This window comes from Lynx rufus, unplaced genomic scaffold (assembly GCF_022079265.1).
Source record: "Lynx rufus isolate CCGP_SWC_20201006 ecotype Redwood Valley unplaced genomic scaffold, mLynRuf1.p SCAF_4, whole genome shotgun sequence".
NCBI classification, from domain to species: domain Eukaryota; kingdom Metazoa; phylum Chordata; class Mammalia; order Carnivora; family Felidae; genus Lynx; species Lynx rufus.
The window spans coordinates 148,033,394-148,054,402 of NW_025814856.1; the positions used below are offsets into that span (position 1 = coordinate 148,033,394).

The following is a 21,009-nucleotide window of genomic DNA, read 5'->3' on the forward strand; positions in this document are numbered from 1 at the left end:
ATCTTTTTCTAGGAGTTTGTCAGTTTCACTTAAAATTTCAAACTTGTGGGCATGAAAATATACATGATATCCCCTTGTTTAATGTTTTCAGGACTTCTTGAAATGTCTCTTTTCATTCTTTCTGTTTCTCATTTATGAATTCTTTTTTTCCCCCCATCACTCTTACTGTCACCAGAAGCTTATCAAGTATATACTGGTCTTTTGAAGAAACCAATTTCTGGTTTGTTGATTCTTTCCATTATTTCTAATATCTTCGACTTATGCTTTATGTTTAATGTGTCTTCTTTCTCTCTTTGGCATTAATTTGCTGTCTTTTTATAACTTACTGAGATGCATGCTTGGCATATTAATTTCCAGACTTTGTTATTTTCCCATGTATGCATTTAAGGATATAAATCCCCCTCTACTTCTTTTTTTACTTGTGCTATGAAGTATTTTCATTTTTGTCCAGTTCAGTAATTTCATTATGAAATAATATGGCTCTTTTGTGAGCCATAGTTAGATAGAAATGTAGTTTTGTTTTTAATTTCCAAATATGTTATGATTTTTTTTTATTGTTGTAACTGATTTCTGGCATGAATGCATGTATTGTATTTATAGGATTTATTTATAAACTTATTTATTTATAAATTTATTTATAAATACAGTATATATTTATAGGATTCTAGTTCTTTGAAATTTGATAAGACTTTCTATGGTCCAGTCTGTTTAATTTCTATAATAAACATATCATACATACTTGGACAGAAAATGAATTCTTTGTTAAGGCAATTTTCTATATATGCCCAATTGGTCCAGTTTGCTAACCATGTTTCATAAATTTTCTTTACTGAGAGTGATTTTATCTGATTCTCTCAGTTACTAAGAAAAATATTAAACTTTCCAGTGTGATTTTAGAATTGCCTGTCTCATAGTTCTGTCAAATTTTGCTTTATAGATTTTGAAAGCCATGTTTCTAGGTATATATACATATTAAATTCCTTAATTTTGAATTAAATCTTTTATCATTATGATATGTGTTTTTATCTCTAGTGGTGTTTTTGCTTGAAAAGGTATAAATTGGGGCGCCTGGGTGGCGCAGTCGGTTAAGCGTCCGACTTCAGCCAGGTCACGATCTCGCGGTCCGTGAGTTCGAGCCCCGCGTCAGGCTCTGGGCTGATGGCTCAGAGCCTGGAGCCTGTTTCCGATTCTGTGTCTCCCTCTCTCTCTGCCCCTCCCCCGTTCATGCTCTGTCTCTCTCTGTCCCAAAAATAATAAACGTTGAAAAAAAAAAAAGATCAGCGTGGCTGACTTTTAAAAAAAGAAAAGGTATAAATTGTCTTACATTAAGCTTTTCATTTGGTGTTTGCATAACATCTATTTTTACCCTTTATTTTCAACCGTTATATATCCTTTTGTTATTTTTTATTTTATTTTTATTTTTAATTTTTAATGTTTATTTATATTTGAGAGAGAGAGAGGGAGCATGCGCACGCATGAGCAGGGGAGGGGCAGAGAGAGAGGGAGACAGAATCTGAAGCAGGCTCCAGGCTCTGAGCTGTCAGCCCAGAGCCTGATGCAGAGCTCAAACTCACATACCATGAGATCACGATGTGAGCTGAAGTCAGATGCTATGAGCCACCCAGGTGCCCCTCTGTATTCTTTTTTTAAAAGAAGGATTTAGTTTGATTTAAAAAAAAAATCTGCCTTCTTTTGATTTGAGCATTTATTTACTTCGTATGATTGAATTATTGGTAAATATATAGGTTTAATCTTATCATTTTACGGTATATGTTTTGCCGTATCTTTCATTTTTTGGTTGTTGTCTCTTGCTTTTAATCTTTTCATTGTTTTTCTTTTTATTTTTTTTTAAGTTTGTTTATTTATTTTGAGAGAGAGAGAGCGCACACACAAGTGGGGTAGGGACACAGAGAGAGGGAAAGAGAACTCCAAGTAGGCTCCATGCTGACAGTGCAGAGCCTGATATGGGACTGCAACCCAGGAACTGTGCGACCATGACCTGAGCCAAAATCAAGAGTCGGATGCCCAACCAAGTCACCCAAGTGCCCCATTTTTTTCTTATGTTTGTTTGGAGGCAGCATACTCTGTTTATCTAGACTATATGATTAGTCTAGAAATTATACCAAGTACACATATTTAACAGAATTCATCAGTACCTTTTCCCTTTTCCTGTACTAGAACTTAGTGGATTTTCAACTCTCATCTATTCACCTTCCAGTTCATATGCTATTGTTGTCCATTATTTTGATACCATATTAAAAGACTCTATAAAACTCAACTTTCAGCCAGTGTTCATTAAGTTTGCCTAAATATTTACTAATTTTTTTGTTTCTTGTTGATGTTTGCATCCTTGATCTTATATCTAGGATCAGTTTCTTCTGCCTTAAGCATATCCTTTGGAATTTCTTCTAATGTAGGTGAACTCTCTCGGTTTTTCTTTGCTTGAAAATTTTATTTCTTTTCTTAAAGGATATTTTTGCTGAATATGGAATTCTAGGTTGACAGTATTTTTTTTTCTTTTATAATTTTAATATTTTTAAATTTTTATTTATTTATTTATTTTGAGAGAGAGAGTGAGGAAGGGTCAGAGAGAGAGAGAGAGAGAGAGAGAGAGAGAGAGAGAGAATCCCAAGCAGGCCCCACGTTGTCAGTGCACAGACCAATGTGGAGCTTGATCTCACAAACTGAGATCATGACCTGGGCCAAAATCCAGAGTTGGACGCTAAACCTACTGAGACACCCACGCACCCTGAGGGTTATTTTCTTCTTCAAATACATTTTGGATATCAGTCCACAGTTAACTAGCTTCCATTTTTCCTGTCGAGAGTGTACTGTAATTCTCAACTGTTGCTCCTTGGAATGTACTCTTTTTCTTTATGGCTGTTTAAATATTTTATTTTTGTTTTAGATGATTTTATTTTATTCTTTTTAATTTTTTTAATGTTTATTTTTGAGAGAGAGAGTGAGCGTGGGCGGGGGAGGGGCAGAGAGAGAGAGGGAGACACAGAATCTGAAGCAGGCTTCAGGCTCTGAGCTGTCAGCACAGAGCCCAGTGCAGGGCTTGAACTCAGACACCATGAAATCAGACCTGAGCCGAAGTCGACCCTCAACCGACTGAGCCACCCAGGTGCCTAGACTATTTTTGTGGTTACGTTAAAAGGGCAACACCAGTGTGGCAGCCCTGTTAACTATTGTGTATTTTGGTTTTCTTTTAGTCAAATATATGTTGCCTTTGTCATTCATTTCTTTCATTTTCTCATTTATCCTTTTTTTTTTTTTAATTTTTTTTTTCAACGTTTATTTATTTTTGGGACAGAGAGAGACAGAGCATGAACGGGGGAGGGGCAGAGAGAGAGGGAGACACAGAATCGGAAACAGGCTCCAGGCTCCGAGCCATCAGCCCAGAGCCTGACGCGGGGCTCGAACTCCCGGACCGCGAGATCGTGACCTGGCTGAAGTCGGACGCTTAACCGACTGCGCCACCCAGGCGCCCCTCATTTATCCTTTTTAAATGCACATTTACTTTGAAGTTTTCAAATTTCTCTAAATTCTTGATCTCCTTTCTATGACTATAAGTGGGGTTTTCTCTCCTTGCACTTTGGCCTTCATTTATGTGATATTTTTTTTTCTTCCTCTTTACCTTCAACTCTGACAATTTATGTTTTATTTCCTTTTATTGTTTTACTGTGTCTTTTTCAACTGTTTACATCTCTTAATGTTTTATAGAGAGGGTTGTTGCTTAACTTTTTTACATCCATAGAGAGGTATTTGGTTGTTTTTATATACATCTTCCTGTTGAATCAGATTCATTTGCCACTTTAAAAAGTTTCTTTCTTCCTTTTCCTTTTTATATCTTTGTATGAAACTTGAGTTGATTATTCTTTTTTTTTTTAATTTTTTTTTTCAACGTTTATTTATTTTTGGGACAGAGAGAGAGCATGAACGGGGGAGGGGCAGAGAGAGAGGGAGACACAGAATCGGAAACAGGCTCCAGGCTCTGAGCCATCAGCCCAGAGCCTGACGCGGGGCTCGAACCCACGGGCCGCGAGATCGTGACCTGGCTGAAGTCGGACGCTTAACCGACTACGCCACCCAGGCGCCCCTTGAGTTGATTATTCTTGAGTAGTACTAATCTTTAAATGAGGTGAGTTTTTCCTAACTATTTTAGGGAAGTTCCTGTGGGTCAGTAGACACGGCTGTGTTCCAGGATAGCAAGATTTTTCCTTATGATACTTCTTTTCCTTTCAGATACTGTTTCTTCTCAGCAGTACTCATCATATAAAATCTCTCTTTTTTTCCCCCTGATTGCTATCCAAAATGTTGCTTCTTTCTGTAATTCCTGTTCATTCATGCCTGTTTGTTCCCTGCCCTGATTACTCCTTTCCATCACTATTCACTTCCAACTAATTCTTCAAGGCCAGCTCTTCCAAGATCGCTTTTTTATTATTCCCACACATCAATTGCTCCCCCTTCTCCACTCCTATTTGCTTTTGTGCCGTATTTCTCATTTTGTGCATCAAAGCTGGTTAGTTTTCTGCTAAGTATAGTTCCAAATATCACATCATTGTCACTGTCATAACTAACATGTATTTGAAGGCTTTGCAATGTGCCATTTACCTTTTTAAACCCTATTTATGGATTAATTTATGTAGTTATCATACCTACCTTCTAGGGTAAGCGCTGTTGTTATCCCCATCTAAAAAAAGCAGTTTGCCTAAGATAGTGCAGGTGGTAAGTGGCAGAGCTAAGATTTGGATCCGTACTTTTCTATGCTTTCCTGTCCTAGTAAATGTTTACTGCTTCAGTTTCCCCAGTAGTTATTATTATTGTAGTATAAACTGCCATAATTATGTCTCTTTGCAGAATTCTAACAAACTGCTGAAAAGCATATATTTTTTTTTAAAAATCTGCTTTATGCAGCCATTATTATTCTTGAATTATCAAAAAGGACTTTATGTTCTACAAGTTACTGCCTATAAGTGATTTTGTATTTCTTTTGAATGTCATCTCTTTTTTTTTTTTTTAATTTTTTTACATTTATTTATTTTTGAGAGACAGAATGGCACAAAGTGAGAGTTGGGGAGGAGCAGAGAGAAAGGGAGACACAGGATCGGAAGCAGGCTCCAGGCTCTGAGGTGTCAGCACAGAGCCTGATGCGGGACTCGAACCCATAGACTGTGAGATCATGACCTGAGCCGAAGTCAGAGGCTCATCCAACTGAGCCACCCAGGCGCCCCTGTCATCTCTGTTTTGATGAGAAATCAGTCTGATAGAAGTTTGGGTTTAGGCTACAGTACTATAATCCATGCTCTCTCTCTCTTTTTTTAATCTTTGATGAGGTTTGAATTTTTTTTTTCTTTTGGTAAAAACTTCCTAAGTTGCATTTTTTTATCATGTCCTTTTTGAGAGGATATTCACTACTAGAGACAAGAACATCTTGTGCCTAGTTAGGACTGTATGAAATGTGTTTATTATAGTCTTAATCATAGGTGAAAAAAATGAGGTGGTATTGGACCTGGAGACTTTAAATAGTTAGAAAATTGTTAGCAACTAGGTAATAGCATGCTTTCTCCTAAGTGATATTTTCATTTCTTTTGGGTAGTTTTACTTTTTATCAGACCCTTCTGATTTCCTGCTTTTGATGTTTGTCAGAAATAGAAATATTAGCAACTGCCTGGCTTCCTCTTAAAACATAGAAGTAATTTTTAAACTTAGATAGTTCACAAGAATGTTTAAATGCCTCAGTTTTTAATTTGTTTTAATAGTCTAAGTTTTTGCTGAGTCATATAAAATACCTACAAGTAGGAATACTGAAACAAAAGGCAAGATCTTTCAAGAATTAGAAATATAGGAAACATGCTGAAACTGTTTAGGGTGGAGAGGTGTCAATTTTTTATTTATTTTCAGATCTTAAAAGGGAATTCTTTTAAATTAAAAGAGGTAAAGGTAATTTTAATTTAAGATACCGAAATCAACATATTTTGAAAAAATCTTTACCCTGCTTTATTTAGTCTTTGCAGCATTTTTATTGATCGTTTCAAGGGATTTCAAGCTTGTTCGATTTCTAGACATTTCACTTTTTCTATTAAAAAAGTAAAGTTTCTTTAGTATATCTCTTATGGATTTAAAGCAATTTTAATATTTACCAAAGCCTTAATAAACATTTCCATTATTACTTTTCTTTTTGAAGACATAAAAGAAGATTCTTAAAGCATGTTATTCCGCTGAAAGTAGCCACTCCATGTAACATACTCCAGATCCAATCTGGACTATTTATTGGTAACCCAGATTACCTGGCAAGAGGCAGTAATGCATATTAGAATAGATTAAACGAGAGTCATCCTTCGTTTATCACGTTCCTCTGTACAATGCAAGCTTTTTAAAAATTGTTAATAGAATTTTTGATATGGAGTGGTTAGATGATTTAATACTGTAACATGTAAGAAGGTCAGTAAACTAATAGTAGAGTTGGGTAGGTGGAGTGTAGAAAGGAATATGAGAGGGCTGGAATTCATAGATTTCTACCTTTGTCTTATGTTAAGCCATGATTTCTCCAAAAGAAGAAGTGTTTTGTTTTTTGGTAGAATAGCTAGATTCTCAAACAAGCCATTGCTTATAAGGAACCATTTCCAACTGACAGGAATGCTTTGGGTAAGTAAGTAATCCAGAGTAGGGACAAACCAGCATTCCAGGGAAGAAATGAAACATAACAAGTAAACTTTAGCCACAGCAGCCCATAGGTTTTTATAGGGAGATTACATTGTTTCCTTTAAATCAAAAATAATTTTTTCAACTCTTTTAGTTTTATTCTTTTAATATTGGATTTGTTTAATATGTAGTAGAATGATTTGGTATGGCAAGTTTTATTTTCCAAAGTCTTGCTTTTTTTTCCATGTGTAATTGAATAGGTAAATTTTGCCATGTCTATTAGTGTTTTATCTTAGATGTAATTAAAAACAAACTGATCCGTCCTATGTCTGTTAGTCTGTTTTATATATATATATATATATATATATATATATATATATATATACAGGTATATGTATATATAAAGGTGTGTGTATATATATACACACACACACATATATATAAAGGTATATATATAGGTATATATATAGAGAGGTATATATATAGGTGTGTGTGTGTGTGTATATATATATATATATATATAAAGATATATATATTTTTTTTTTAGAGTCCTTGGGCATGTTATTTAACTTTTCTGAACTTTGACTTTTTAATCTTTGCAATAATTAGTAATCATCATTCCATAGGTTTATTTTAAGGAGTAAATTAGTTTAACCTTTGTGGTGTCTTGCTCACATTTGGTACTCAGCAAAAGTCAGTTCTTTTTCTTTGGTAAGATCTTTTTTGAAAAGCTATTTCTAGATTTTATAATGTTATATCTGAATAATTTTCTTTAGGTTTCATAATAGTCTCCACAGAAGAGTAGGAGACATCAAAGAGAATTGTTGTCTTTTAGAATAGTGAACACAAAAGGAATTCATTAGGGAGAGATGGAGACAAATTTAAAAGTTCCCCAAATAATTTTTTTTTCAAATGTTTGCTTGACTACTCTGGGGAAAATGCTGTGACTTGTTAGGGTGCCATTATATGCTAAGAAAATGCTTTATTGAAAGTAGGAGTTTTATGAGCATTTTGTTTTAATGTAAGATACTTAGTAACATTAAGATGACTCAGAGAAAAAATGTCAACCATGTGGCTAGGAAACTCTGCCTGTCCCCTGCCTTTTTTTTCTATTCTAAGCTTTTATTTTTTCTTCAATTTTTTTTTTTTAAATTTTTTTTTCAACGTTTATTTATTTTTGGGACAGAGAGAGACAGAGCATGAACGGGGGAGGGGCAGAGAGAGAGGGAGACACAGAATCGGAAACAGGCTCCAGGCCCAGAGCCTGACGCGGGGCTCGAACTCCCAGACCGCGAGATCGTGACCTGGCTGAAGTCGGACGCTTAACTGACTGCGCCACCCAGGCGCCCCTCTTCAATTTTTTTTAATGTTTATTTTTAAGATGGGGTGGGGGGGAGGGGAGGCGCAGAGAGAGAGAGAAGGAGGCACAGAATCCAAAGCAGGCTCCAGGCTCAGCTGTCAGCACAGAGCCCAACTTGGGGCTCGAACTCACAAACTGTGAGATTGTGACCCGAGCCAAAGTCGGACACTTAACCGAGACACCCAGGTGCCCCTCTAAGCGTTTATTATATACTGAGTATATCTGATGCTATGCTATTAACTATCATTATTCATGAGAAGATTAATTTTGTTTAAGTTTATTATTTATTTTCAGAGAGAGAGAGTGTGCATGAGTGGGGAAAGGGCAGAGAGGGAAAGAGAGAATCCCAAACAGGCTCCGCAGTCTCAGCATGCAGCCTGAAGCGGGACTCAAACTCAAGAACCATGAGATCATGACCTGAACCAAGAGTCAGACTCTTAATTGATGGAGCCACCCAGACAACCCATGGAGTACTTAATATTTTAAATTTTGCAAGTAATATCCTCTGCAAGCCTGATTGTAAATACTTTGGGTGTATTTGGCTCTTTGTCCTTGTTAAAAACAAGCTAACATCAGTGTATAAAAGCACTGATGAAATGTGGATGTGTCTAGTGAGTTGTGAAGAATAGACATTTCAGGAGTAACAAAGGCTATGAAAATGGTTTTTGTTACATTATGTTATAATAACAATATGTTACAAAGTTCTTCTGAGGTTTAGAAATAATTCCATATATTTAGTTGCTTTGTGGCTTTTCTTCTGGTAATTGTAGTACTCGATGCAAAACAATTGAGGAAACAGTAAAGTACAAATAAAAATACCCAAATAAAAAATCGTCCTAAACCTGGAAACCAAAGAAAATCACACCTTTTCAATGTATGGCACTGTTGTATTTTTTTTCCATCTGTGTGTCTGTGTATATTTACAAATTATTTTGCAAAAATTATATAATGTTGGGGGGTTTGTTCTTTTTACTTTGAAAATTACTGACAGTATTTTCTTAGGTCAGTTGTATTTGATAGAAAAAAAAACCAACATGAAGATCTTGATGAGTATTTGTGTGCTTTTTAGGTTAGTAAGAGTTGGGGTGAAAGGATTGGCTGAAGAAACAATTAGAGAGCTTAATTTTACTTGCAGTGTGCAGAAGGACTTTAAAGATCAGGGATGGGGTCATCCATTGGATTGGAACTGTTGATGTGATCACTGCCTTAGCAGCTCTCAGAAGAATTTTCCCCAGTGGATTTGAGTTCTCTTTCAGAATAGTGCTGCAAGGCTTAAGGAGAAAGAGGAGATGGAGACTTTTCTAAGACGAACATAAGGTGGAATCACCTGACACATGTAGTTCAGTAAATATATTGGTTGTAACGGTGGTGTAATCTTAGTGTGCCAGAATTTGGAAGGAACCACTGGCTCTATCCAGCTTTTTGAGAGAGAGAGAGACAGACAGCGTGACAGCATGAGCAGGGGAGGAACAGAGAGAAAGGGAGACACAGAATCCAAAGTCAGCTCCAGACTCTGAGCTGTCAGCACAGAGCTTGATGGGAGGTTCGAACCCGTGAACCGCGAGATCATGACCTGAGCCGAAGTAAGACACTTAATCAACTGAGCCACCCATGTGCCCCACTGGCCCTATCTAACTCTTAAACACCAGTTTTAGAGATAAGGAACTTACTTATCAAAGTTGTATAACTAATTAGTATGAGAGATGTAGGTAATATGGCAGTTGGTTACTGTTAAAAATGTGAAATTTATGACTTCTCTAATTTTCTCTATTTTTGCTTTGTGTTTTTCATGTCTGCAGTTTGTCTTTCTTAGTTTTCTACTCATCTCTGTATATTCCCATCTTTTACTTTTTTCATTTCTCTTCAGTTAGCCATTATGTAGAATTAATATATATTTTAAAATTAATGTATATTTTTAAATCTTTATCAAATAATTTTATCTTCTGTTTCAGGTTTTGGAAAAAGGATTATGTAACTTTTATGTGTCTCACAACTTACCGTTACTAACAGAGCCCCACAACATTTTATCTGCAAAAAGATTTCCAGTCTTTTAATGGGAGAAGAGTATTGGTCAGAGTAGGCTGGATGGGCAAGAATTATCAGGAAAGCCCACAGGGGAGGGACACCTGGATGGCTCAGTCCGTTTAACATCGACTTCAGCTCAGGTCATGATCTTACAGTTGGTGGGTTCCAGCCCCACATTGGTCTCTGTGCTGACAGTTCAGAGCCTGGAGCCTGCTTGCGATTCTGTGTCTCCCTGTCTCTCTGCTCCTCCCCTGCTCACACTCTGTTTCTGTCTCTCTCTGTCTCTCAGAAATATATGAACATTAAAAAAAACTTAAAAAAGAAAAGAAAAGCATGCAGGGGGTGGATTATGATAGAAACACTCACTAAAATAAGTCATGAATCTACTTGTTCCTCATACTTTTTTTTTTTTTTCTGAGCCTATTGTGGGGCTTGAACTCACAACTTTGAGATCAAGACCTAAGCTGAGATCAAGAGTCAGAAACTTAACCGACTGAGCTACCCAGGCACCCCTTGTTCCCCTTTGACAATTAAAATATAAATGCTAATGTGTGAGTGCTATTTTAAAAAAGGGAAGATGATGGGGCGCCTGGGTGGCGCAGTCGGTAAAGCGTCCGACTTCAGCCAGGTCACGATCTCGCGGTCCGTGAGTTCGAGCCCCGCGTCAGGCTCTGGGCTGATGGCTCAGAGCCTGGAGCCTGTTTCCGATTCTGTGTCTCCCTCTCTCTCTGCCCCTCCCCCGTTCATGCTCTGTCTCTCTCTGTCCCAAAAATAAATAAAAAACGTTGAAAAAAAAAAAAAGGGAAGATGAATATTAGAACTTTCTTTTTGCGAGAAATTTGTTGAAGACCTAAAGGCAAAGAAAAAGAACAGCTAGAGGAGTGTATATCCCAAGATGGAAGCTTTCAGTTAAAGTCCTCTGAAAAGAGTTGAAAGCTAAAGGGTATGGTTATAATTGATCTTCATAATTACCCAGAAAAGAAAGAAATTAGGGAGATTTCTGTGTATTACACAGTCATGGAGAACAGACAGTTTTACTTACAAATTTACGTTCAGGGACTAAATAAAGTAAAAGGGAAAACCTTTTTTCAGAGTCAAATGATAGAATTTACAATAAAGTTGTCTTTAGAATCTATTTGGATTCATGTAAAAGAAAACTCTTGTTGAAGAAAATGTAGGGATGCCTTGATGGCTCAGTCAGTTAAGCAACTCTTGATTTCAGCTCAGATCATAATCTTATGGTCTCTGGGTTCAAGCCCCATATTGGGCTCTGGGCTGACAGTGCAGAGCCTGCTTGGGATTTTCTGTTTTTTTTTCTCTCTCTCTGCCCCTCCCCAGCTTGTGGACACTCTCGCTCTTGCTCGTGCTCGCTCTCTCAAAAATAAGTAAACAAACATATTTTTAAAAAGGTAAGAAAATGTTATTATATGACATAATAAGAAGTCCAGAGGTAGAGTTCATTGTTAGTTCAGTGATGCAGTTTCTTTTTCTCTCTCTGCATTGTCATCATTAGAGAATTGACTTCATTCTCCTGCCTCTACAGATTGGCTGTAGCAGTTATGTATATTGCATACAGATAGGAAAGTTTCCAGAGGAATAGAAGTAGATTTTTCTTTTCGGTATGTCTGTTTAGAAGCAAAGGGAACATTGGACACATTAGCCAGAATTGAGTTCCACACCATTCCTAAACTAATCTTTGTTGATGGGCATGGGATTAGGTTTTGATAATTATTTGGGATGAAATGGATATATATGTGGGTAGTTCAGTCTTCATAATCACTATGGCAACTAGTGTAACAACTCTTAAGAAGTAGATTAAGAATTTATCGATGAAATAATAAATTCAGAAGTAAAACAGTGAAACATAAATCTCTGTCCACCACTAAATGCTGCATGATTTTAGTGAGGTTCCTTCATTTCTGTAAACACACATCTCCCTATGTGTAAAAATGGAGATGATAATGCCTCGTTCATAAGGTGTTTTAATTTTTTTTTAATGTTTGTTTATTTTTTAGAGAGAGAGAGACAGAGTGATGGGGGGGAGGGCAGAGAGAGGGGGAGACACAGATCCAAAGCAGGCTCCAGGCTCTGAGCTGTCAGCACAGAGCCCGACACGGGGCTCGAACCCACGAATTGCAAGATCATGATCTGAGCCGAAGTCAGACACTTAACCGACTGAGCCACCCAGGTGCCCCTATAAAGTTGATTTTAGAATTAAATCATATTTAGTCTGTCTTAACTAAGACAGAATGAATTTTAACATTTCATAAGTATTTGGTAAATATGTAACCTGGTACTTCTATCTCTGTAGTTTTGTACTCAAAGAAAATGATGTAAAAATGGAATTTTCACTTTAATATGAATTTTCACTTTGTTTTTCCTGAAGCTATAAGGGCCTGGACCAGAGTTGTTGCAGGGCAAAGTTTCTTCTGTAGTCTTTTCTTAGTAGCGACCAAAACAGGGAAAGCAGTAAATTGAGTATGAGCTGCCACTAAAAGAGTTTGTTTACATGGGTGTGTCAACTAGTACTGTACTATTTATATTTGAGATAACGTGAGAACTGAAGTGACACATTTTATGGAAGTGTGCTATTCTTAGTGTATTAATGACATATTCGTAATTTCCCTTAATGAAGGCTTTTTTTTTTCACTATAATAAAAAGCATAAGCCGGTTAATGTAAAATTCTCTCTCATTCTTTGATATTTGCAGATGGTTTATTCAATCAGTATATCAGTCAACAAGAATATAAGCCACGATGGAGTCAAATCATTCCCAAAAGCACCAAGGGTAAGCCCTGTTTTCTAGATTGTGAGTCTTGCTGTCATGTCTCAGCTTCACTCTTCTCAAGTTATCCAATGCTTTGCTAAGGAAAAGCAGGTGTTTAAAACAAGACCTAGGTACCTTAACTAGATGAGTTAGTTTATTATATTTTTCTCTTGAATCTTTTTGTTTCACCACTAAAACAGAAGGCTGAGCGGTTTTCACACAGAATACCCTCATAAACTGCCTTTATAGAGGTACTGTAAAATTATGGGCATATGTATTGTAATGCTAGACATGTTCCTGATAAACCTTCGATTCTGCAGAATTGCTCGCTGAAGCTAACAGGGCTTATGAGAAAAGTAGGAATGGGGCCTACCAGTCTAAATCCATGGAACATTTTAAGCGTATATTAATGAAAACTAGTGTAGTAACCCTAATAAAAATAAAAACTAGTACGGTTAACTCTTCACAGGCACTTATATTGAGCATCACAGTGACTTTGGAGCCTTAAACCCTTGGACTCTTGCTTCCATCTTTGAGCTGTTGACCCTAGAGGGTACTTCTTGTTCTTGACTCCCTGCTTTGCCAGATGGTTAACATAGTGGAAAGTGTAGCAATTGGTTAGTGCAGTTACTTGCATTAAGGAAAGACAGTTCTATGGATATTTAACTTTTTCCTACAGACTTCATAAATTGCTAAACCCTTCTCTTTAATTGTGAGAAAGCTCTCCCCTGATGGTGTTAAACATTAATATACTGGGAAAAATTGCTTATGAACCTCCATAATTTCTATTATTCAGACGTCGTTTCTCCTTTATCAGTCATTTTTGAGGTAATTTTCATCAGAGAAACACGTAGCAGACAGATTTTAGTTGTGTATTGGAAAACTAATGGATTAAATATATAAAATGCAAATGTTAGTGTTTTAGTCTATTCTTGAAAATGGCAATCCTGATTGGGGGGGAAGAAGGAAGAAAAGATCAAACTTCAATAGAATGAGCTGCAAAATCTTAACTATTGGAAAGGAGAAGGTTTACAGAGAACTTCTGAAGGAATGGTCCTTGAACATAGTAGTAATGGAATGTTTCTGTTTCGCATCTCATTTTCTTTCTGCATATGAGAACTGACATTTCAGTCTTTTTCACGGTACCCCTGTGAAATTAGTAAAATCTTGGATGGTCCCTGTTTTACATAGGAGAAAGCTGATACAGGGAAAATTATTAACCAAAGTAATGCATTTCAATTATTAGGAGAGGTATAAAGAAACTCTTAGGTTTTTTGGTTTACATTAAGTAAGACATTAGAATTCTACAACCCTACTGAACCACTGAAATGAAGTTATATCTTCATTAATACAAGATTTGGTATAAAGTAAGATTTGATACAAGTTGAACAGTAGTTCTACAGAAGTTTTAAAGTTTCCTTGATTATATTTCAAACTTCCCATTAAGCTCTGTGATGGAAATAGGAATCAAAAGGAAGTAAATCTTAACACTTCTCAGTCAGTACTCAAAATATTTGGTAAACTATGCGGTAATATAAATTAATATGAAACTTGATAACATCTTGGTTTTCAGTAGCTAGCTGTATGAACTTTGAAATTCATTATACTAAGTTAGGTATGCCTGGTACAGAGACCTGTAACTGCTTTCCACCTTTACTGTGTCACTCCAGTACTTTAGAGTTTATTGTCTTATGCTTTTGTGGAATATCCTCTGTTCTTGCTGATTTATGGCACTGGTCATAAATACATTGAAAATAGTTTCCTGTTGCATTAATAGCCTGAAAGAAAGCAGGAAAAGGAGCAAGGTAATTACTGTAAATACAGTTACACTCTTCTTTTGAGTCTTTTTACTGGTTCTTAATATTGAATGAGTAAATGTATTATTTACACTACTCGTTACAGACTTACGAAGTTAGTCTAGATTTACAGTTATTCTGTGTTATTCTTTTAAAATAAAATATTGTTTCTTCTTCAGGTGATGGAGAAGATAACCGACCAGGAATGAGAGGGGGCCATCAGATGGTTATTGATGTTCAAACAGGTGAGGAATACTTGCAGTGGAAAGCAAATTCGTTTAAAAATTACACATTTAAAAGTATCAGGTAAGCACGAATGTACTTTTTCCCATCCATTGCAGAGGTTAAATGTTATCGACCATAACCAAGTTGCAAAGAAAATGGACATTAGCCATAGCTTTAATATAGACAAGGTAGCGACATAAGAGAGAGGAGAGGCTGCTGCACAGAGAACATTAGATAAACTAAAAGAAACGTGTAGCCCTTTGTAGCTCTGTGTGTGTGATTGTATATGTTTTTGATTTTCATAGCAAACTGTTGGAGTATTTCTTCTGGCTTTTCAGTGCATTCATATTTTCATGCCATAATATGGGCATTATTGCAATAAAAGAGAATTAAGATCTTTTTTGAGAGAAAGAATATCAAGTTAAGTAGCTTAAGTGTTGGTAGACCCACTAATTGCTTAACATTGTTCACAAGCCTATAAATAATTTGTTTTAGTTATTCTTCTTCGCTGCCTTTTAAATTTTATTCTGTACCTTGGTACTGAAAATTTTCCCTAGGTTTCTACAGCCTAGGACAGCTTAGGTACCATTGTATTTAGAGGTTAATGCTAAAATATAGTAGATTTCAAATTACCATCTGGAAAAGCAAATAATACCAAGAAGTCAGTGTAATTTTACTTTATTGTTTGGTTTTAGAAAACTTTACTTCAGGGAGTGCCAATATCGATCCACATAATAAATTAGTTTTACTTTTGCAGTTCTGTTATTGTGTTAAGCTGATTCATAGTGCTTCAGGAATAATTTGTTGATTCACGTCATAAAACAATTAAGTACAAAAGTTATCACAGCATAGGTAATAATCTTCTAGGCATTAATGTGTTTTCACAAATGTTTTATAAGTAACAAAAGAGAAATGATAACATTTCTCTTAAAATTAACTGCTAGATTTGTATAGTAACCTGTGAACTGGTTTAGGAGTATTATTGGGGTCTCTGGAAAAGGTTCATTTCAAGGCTTAGGAACTTGCTTTCCAATCCTAGTCTCTTTCCCTAAATCTCTTTCCTCCTACAGGTACAAGTTTGACTCAGCTGTGGAATCTTAAGTATCTTTTTTTCTACCTGAGCATCCAATAAATATACATATGCTTATTTCTTAACCACATGTAACTTTTACACGTATATTCTTTTCTGCCACCATTCTCTGTCCTATTTATGAGTGGGCTTTATGGGGGCCCGGGATACTCTTGAAACGATTTTTAGTATTTTTGTCTGTCTTTTTGGAGTTTACTGCGAAGATCCGTTACCATATATATATACGTATGTGTGTGTGTGTGTGTGTGTGTGTGTGTGTGTATACACACACACATATATATACATACATATATATATATATACATGCACACAAACACACATATATATGTATATTTTTTTTAATGTTTATTTATTTTTGAAAGACAGAGACAGAGCGTGAGTGGGGGAAGGGCAGAGAGAGAGGAAGACACAGAATCTGAAGAGGCTCCAGGCTGTGAGCTGTCAGCACAGAGCCCAATGTGGGGCTGGAACCCACGAACCATGAGATCATGACCTGAGCCAAAGCCGGACGTTTAACTGACTGAGCCACTCAGGCACCCCGCATTACCATATTTTTTAAGGGTTAATACTTACGTTAATTTTTGACATTCTATGGTAAATAGTGTTGAACTAAGTAGTCACAATTTCAAATAAAATTCATTACTTATTCTTAAGTGGTATTCATATTTGAAATAATAGTGTTACAAAGTAAACCGTTGCCCACCCCTCCCCTTTCCTTGTATTTTTCCCAGATTATTTGTTGCTAAATCTGGGGTGTATGAAGAAGAGAGTAGTAGGTGATAAAGTCAGAGAGGTAATGAGGGGCCAGATTGTGTTCAGTCTTTTAGGTCTTTGTTAGCACTTTACCTTTATTCACAGTGAGATGGGAAGGCATTGTTGGACTTTAAGAAGTGTGATGAAATGGGGCACCTGGGTGGCTCAGTCTGCTGAACGTCCAACTTTGGCTCAGGTCACGATGTCATGGTTCGTGAGTTTGAGCCCCTCATCAGGCTCTCTGCTGTCAGGGCAGATCCTGCTTCAGATCCTCTGTCTACCTTTTTCTCTGCCCCTCCCCACTTCATGCATGCTTGTTCTCCCTCTCTCTTATCAAAAATAAAAATAAACGTTAAAAAAAAAAAGTGTGATGAACTGACTTTACATTTTAACAAGACAAATTGGATTAAGGGCAGAAGCAGAGAGACCTTTTAGGAAGCAGTTGGCTTACTGGAGAATGCTAATAGCATTGGCTTACGCCAAAGTGGTAACAGTAATGTTGAGAATTGGTGGAATTTTGGATGTATTTGAAGGTGTCAGTTGACATTATTTGCTGATGGATTGGATGTGAGGTGTGAGAGAAAGCAGTGAAGGATGACTGAAGGTTGTGACTTGAGCAATTGGAAAAATAGTGTAGCCATTCCCTAGTTGAGTAAAACAAGAGGATCAAATATGGTAGATTGTTCAGCAACTCAGGTTTAGACAGGTTAAGTTTGAGATGCCAATTAGACATCCAAGTAGGTCTGTCAAATACGTAGTTAGATATATTAGTTTGAGGTTCAGTAGACAGGTCTGGGCAGAATAATCATTTCCCTCTGTGTATTTACACAGCACATTTTTCATACTATTATTTTTACTACGATTTCCGTATCGTTTTAGAGCTGCTTGAATGTGTGGTATGTATCCCCTGCCTCTCTATGCAGTTTCCCCATCTCTGTCCCCCAGTCTTAGCGGTCTTACTGAGAGGGGAATGGCAGACCTCTTGCCTTGGTTAATTTTATGGCCACAAAGCCTGGTCTGGAGGACATGTACACTAAATATTTATTGAATTGAATCAAAATTTTAAAATCCATTTTCCTTCAAGTAGAAAGAAAAATATTTACTTGGAAACTATACTCTGACATTGCTGTAATCCTTGATGAGTAGATTGTGTTATAATGTCATTTATTATAACAGACTAATATTTTTGTGAGGTGAATTTATGTTGTTATATTCTAATATATTTAGCTTTTCTGGTGATTCTGCTTATTCTTGAACATAGACTATGCTTCCTTAAAGCTGTAGTTATCATTAGTTTAGGATCAACGTAGAAAAATTAAATGTTATGTAGAGCTTCACATTCTTTAGGGCAACATTGAGTGCTTTCTGAATTTAATTTGGGTACAAACCAGAATCTGTGATGTTTTTGGGTTTGTTCTTTATAAATCTATTTCTGTTATAAAACTATTAATAGCATGATTTACCAAAGTGTTTTCATATACTTTTTTATTTCATAATATATGTACCAGAGCCCTCTTATAACTGCTACCATGAGGTTGACCTTAATCATCCTCAAAGAGATTATATTTATTGCAGATCTTTGAAAGAACTTTTTCTAGTCCAGTCTTATTGACATAGCAACCAAGTATAGGCTGAGGTTTGAGTTTGTGAGAAAGGGGTGTATGTGTTAGACATACCTGGGTTTGAATCCTGACTTTTTCTTTGAACGTGAATGAGTTGTAATGATGATAAAAATAGGAATAATAAATTGTTGGGAGAATTAAATAATATATATAATGTATATATTATTTATACAGTATGTATTTTTGTGTGCAACATAGTAATATACAATATATACTGATTGGTTCTGAGGAGAGAATTCTATGCAAGTCTAGAGACATTTCTTTTTGTTTGTGTTTTTGACAGAATCTTACAGTAGAAATATTTTAAAACAACTGAAACTTTTTGAAAAATAATTTAAAACAACTTGAAAGGCAGTCTTAAGGAAAAAAAAATAATTTACCCATAATCCCACGTTCTAACTAACCAATGTTATTTCAGTATAATTTGTTTCATCTTTTATTTTTTAAAAAATTTTTTTTTTAACGTTTATTTATTTTTGAGACAGAGAGAGAGACAGAGCATGAACGGAGGAGGGTCCGAGAGAGGGAGACACAGAATCTGAAACAGGCTCCAGGCTCTGAGCTGTCAGCACAGAGCCCGACGCGGGGCTCGAACTCACGGACCGTGAGATCATGACCTGAGCCGAAGCTGGCCGCTCAACTGACTGAGCCACCCAGGCGCCCCTTGTTTCATCTTTTATATACATTGTCATGGATGTTTTAGAAAGGAAGGGAAATCATAAATACACTTCTAAGATTTTTAGAAAATTTAAGAATTTTGCTCATAAGGATTAAGTAGGTTTAGTAGGAAAGAATGACTTTCCCCAAATAGTTTAAAGAACCTAGAAGTTTACGTTTATAAAGTTGATGCCAAAGTAGTAAAATGTAGTTTAGAGACACCCAGTCACTGTTTTAAGTATGCATTTTAAAGATCTCCAGGGCAAGAGCTCTTTACCTGGTGAAGATATATACAAAATTTTGTCTGTATGTACATTTTTCTGAGAGAATCCATGAATTCAGATCATCAAAAGCCTCTTTTTTTTTTTTTTTAAGTTTATATATTTATTTTCAGAGAAAGAGAGGGAGAGGAAATTCCAAGCAGGCTCCTCTCTGTCAGTAGAGAGACTGACGTGGGGCTTGATCTCACGAACCATGGCATCATGACTTGAGCCAAAATCAAGAACCAGATGCTTGACCAACTGAGCCACCCACGTGCCCCCAGATTATCAAAAGAACCTTAACTCAAAAAGTTAAGAACACCTTCACTACAGTAAAACTTCATAAAGTTCATTTCAGCTTCCTTAAAGTGGCTTGTATTTCAAAGCAATTATTGCTTCCCAGTGTTTCATGTGTCTCATTTTCTTAAATATTAAAAATATAATGGTGCCTAAATTTTCTTTTTTTTTCCACTTTATGGTTTTGTTTTTTTTTCATTTTGCTACAGCTCTAAGGATGGAGTAATTATTTAGAAAAGTACTTGATGGCATACATTTTACTATTTAATTTCAGAGCTTTCTACCATCCTAAGCGAATTCTATCATTTCTACTGTGGTAGAGAAGAAATATGGTATTTTGTCCTACTGCCCTATTTGGCCTATTTTGAATGTGGATGTCAGTTTTATTGACTATAATCCCTATACCTGGTACCTCTCTACTTCAGTTCTTCAACTCTGAATTATGTTTCAGCTCTGGGTAAAATAACGCAAATTTAAAGAGAGAAATGGCATGTCTGTTCTGTTTCAGTGTAGAAGTCTGAAAGACTTCTGAAGAAGTCAGATGAAAATTTAAATATCCATTGTACCAGGCAGTTCTTTGCTGTGGAACTCTCATTGAATTTTGAGAACCTGCAGTGCCGTGCAGCCTTTTTTCCTCTCTCAGGAATAGGTAGTAAGACTCAGGCAAAGTCCTGGTATTTGATATCTACAAAAGAAATTAAAGGGGTGTTGCTTGTCACTTGGTAGAGCCCTTTTGTGGAAATCTGAACCTTTGACTATTCTGTACTAATTATATGAAAGTTCGTTTGTTCTTCCTTCCCTCTCTCCCTCCCTCCCTCTTTGTCTTTCTTTCTCTCTTCCTCCCTCCACCCTTCCTTTTTTCTTTTTTCTTTTCTTTCTTTCCACAATGCCATATATAGATTTTCCTTAAATTCCTTAAAGAAACTTTTGAAGGAAATAGGTGAATATGAGTTTTAGTTGTGAATTACAAATACATTCATTTGGCTATATTTCTTTAGCTATGTCATGAGTGTTTTTTCTTTTATACAGTTACCAGGAAAGAATTCTGGAAATCCAGCCTTTAAAAAAATTTTTTTTAATGTTTATGTATTTTTGAGAGAGAGAGAGAGAGAGAGAGAGAGAGCCAGAGTATGAACAGGGGAGGGGCAGAGAGAGAGAGAGGGAGACACAGAATCTGAAGCAGGCTCCAGGCTTTGAGCTGTTAGCACAGAGCCTGATACGGGGCTCGAACCTATGGACTGGACCATGAGATCATGACCTAAGCTGAAGTTGGATGCTCAACTGACTGAGCCACCCAGACACCCTGGAAATCCAGCCTTAATTAAGGATACAAAATATATTCAAATATATATACTGAAAATACAGCCTTTTAGCAGGGAAAGTGTATGTTGAATTTAACCAAAGGATCAGTCTCAAGATAGTTTTGTAATTATAGCTATAGTAAGAATATGGTTCTATTTAAAAAGGGAGGCAGATAAATACAGTTGATAATTTGTTGGGTCATGAGAG

The 21,009-nt window shown here is 36.2% G+C and overlaps 1 protein-coding gene across 1 annotated transcript in view; it reads left to right on the plus strand.

The window, feature by feature from the left end:
* Positions 1-21,009, plus strand: part of MKLN1 (muskelin 1) — a 186,907-nt gene that overhangs the window by 88,338 nt on the left and 77,560 nt on the right. The window contains exons 7-8 of the mRNA XM_047096606.1: positions 12,744-12,821; positions 14,776-14,841. Coding sequence (XP_046952562.1) covers positions 12,744-12,821; positions 14,776-14,841 — 144 coding nt within the window. The remainder of the gene's footprint in view (positions 1-12,743; positions 12,822-14,775; positions 14,842-21,009) is intronic.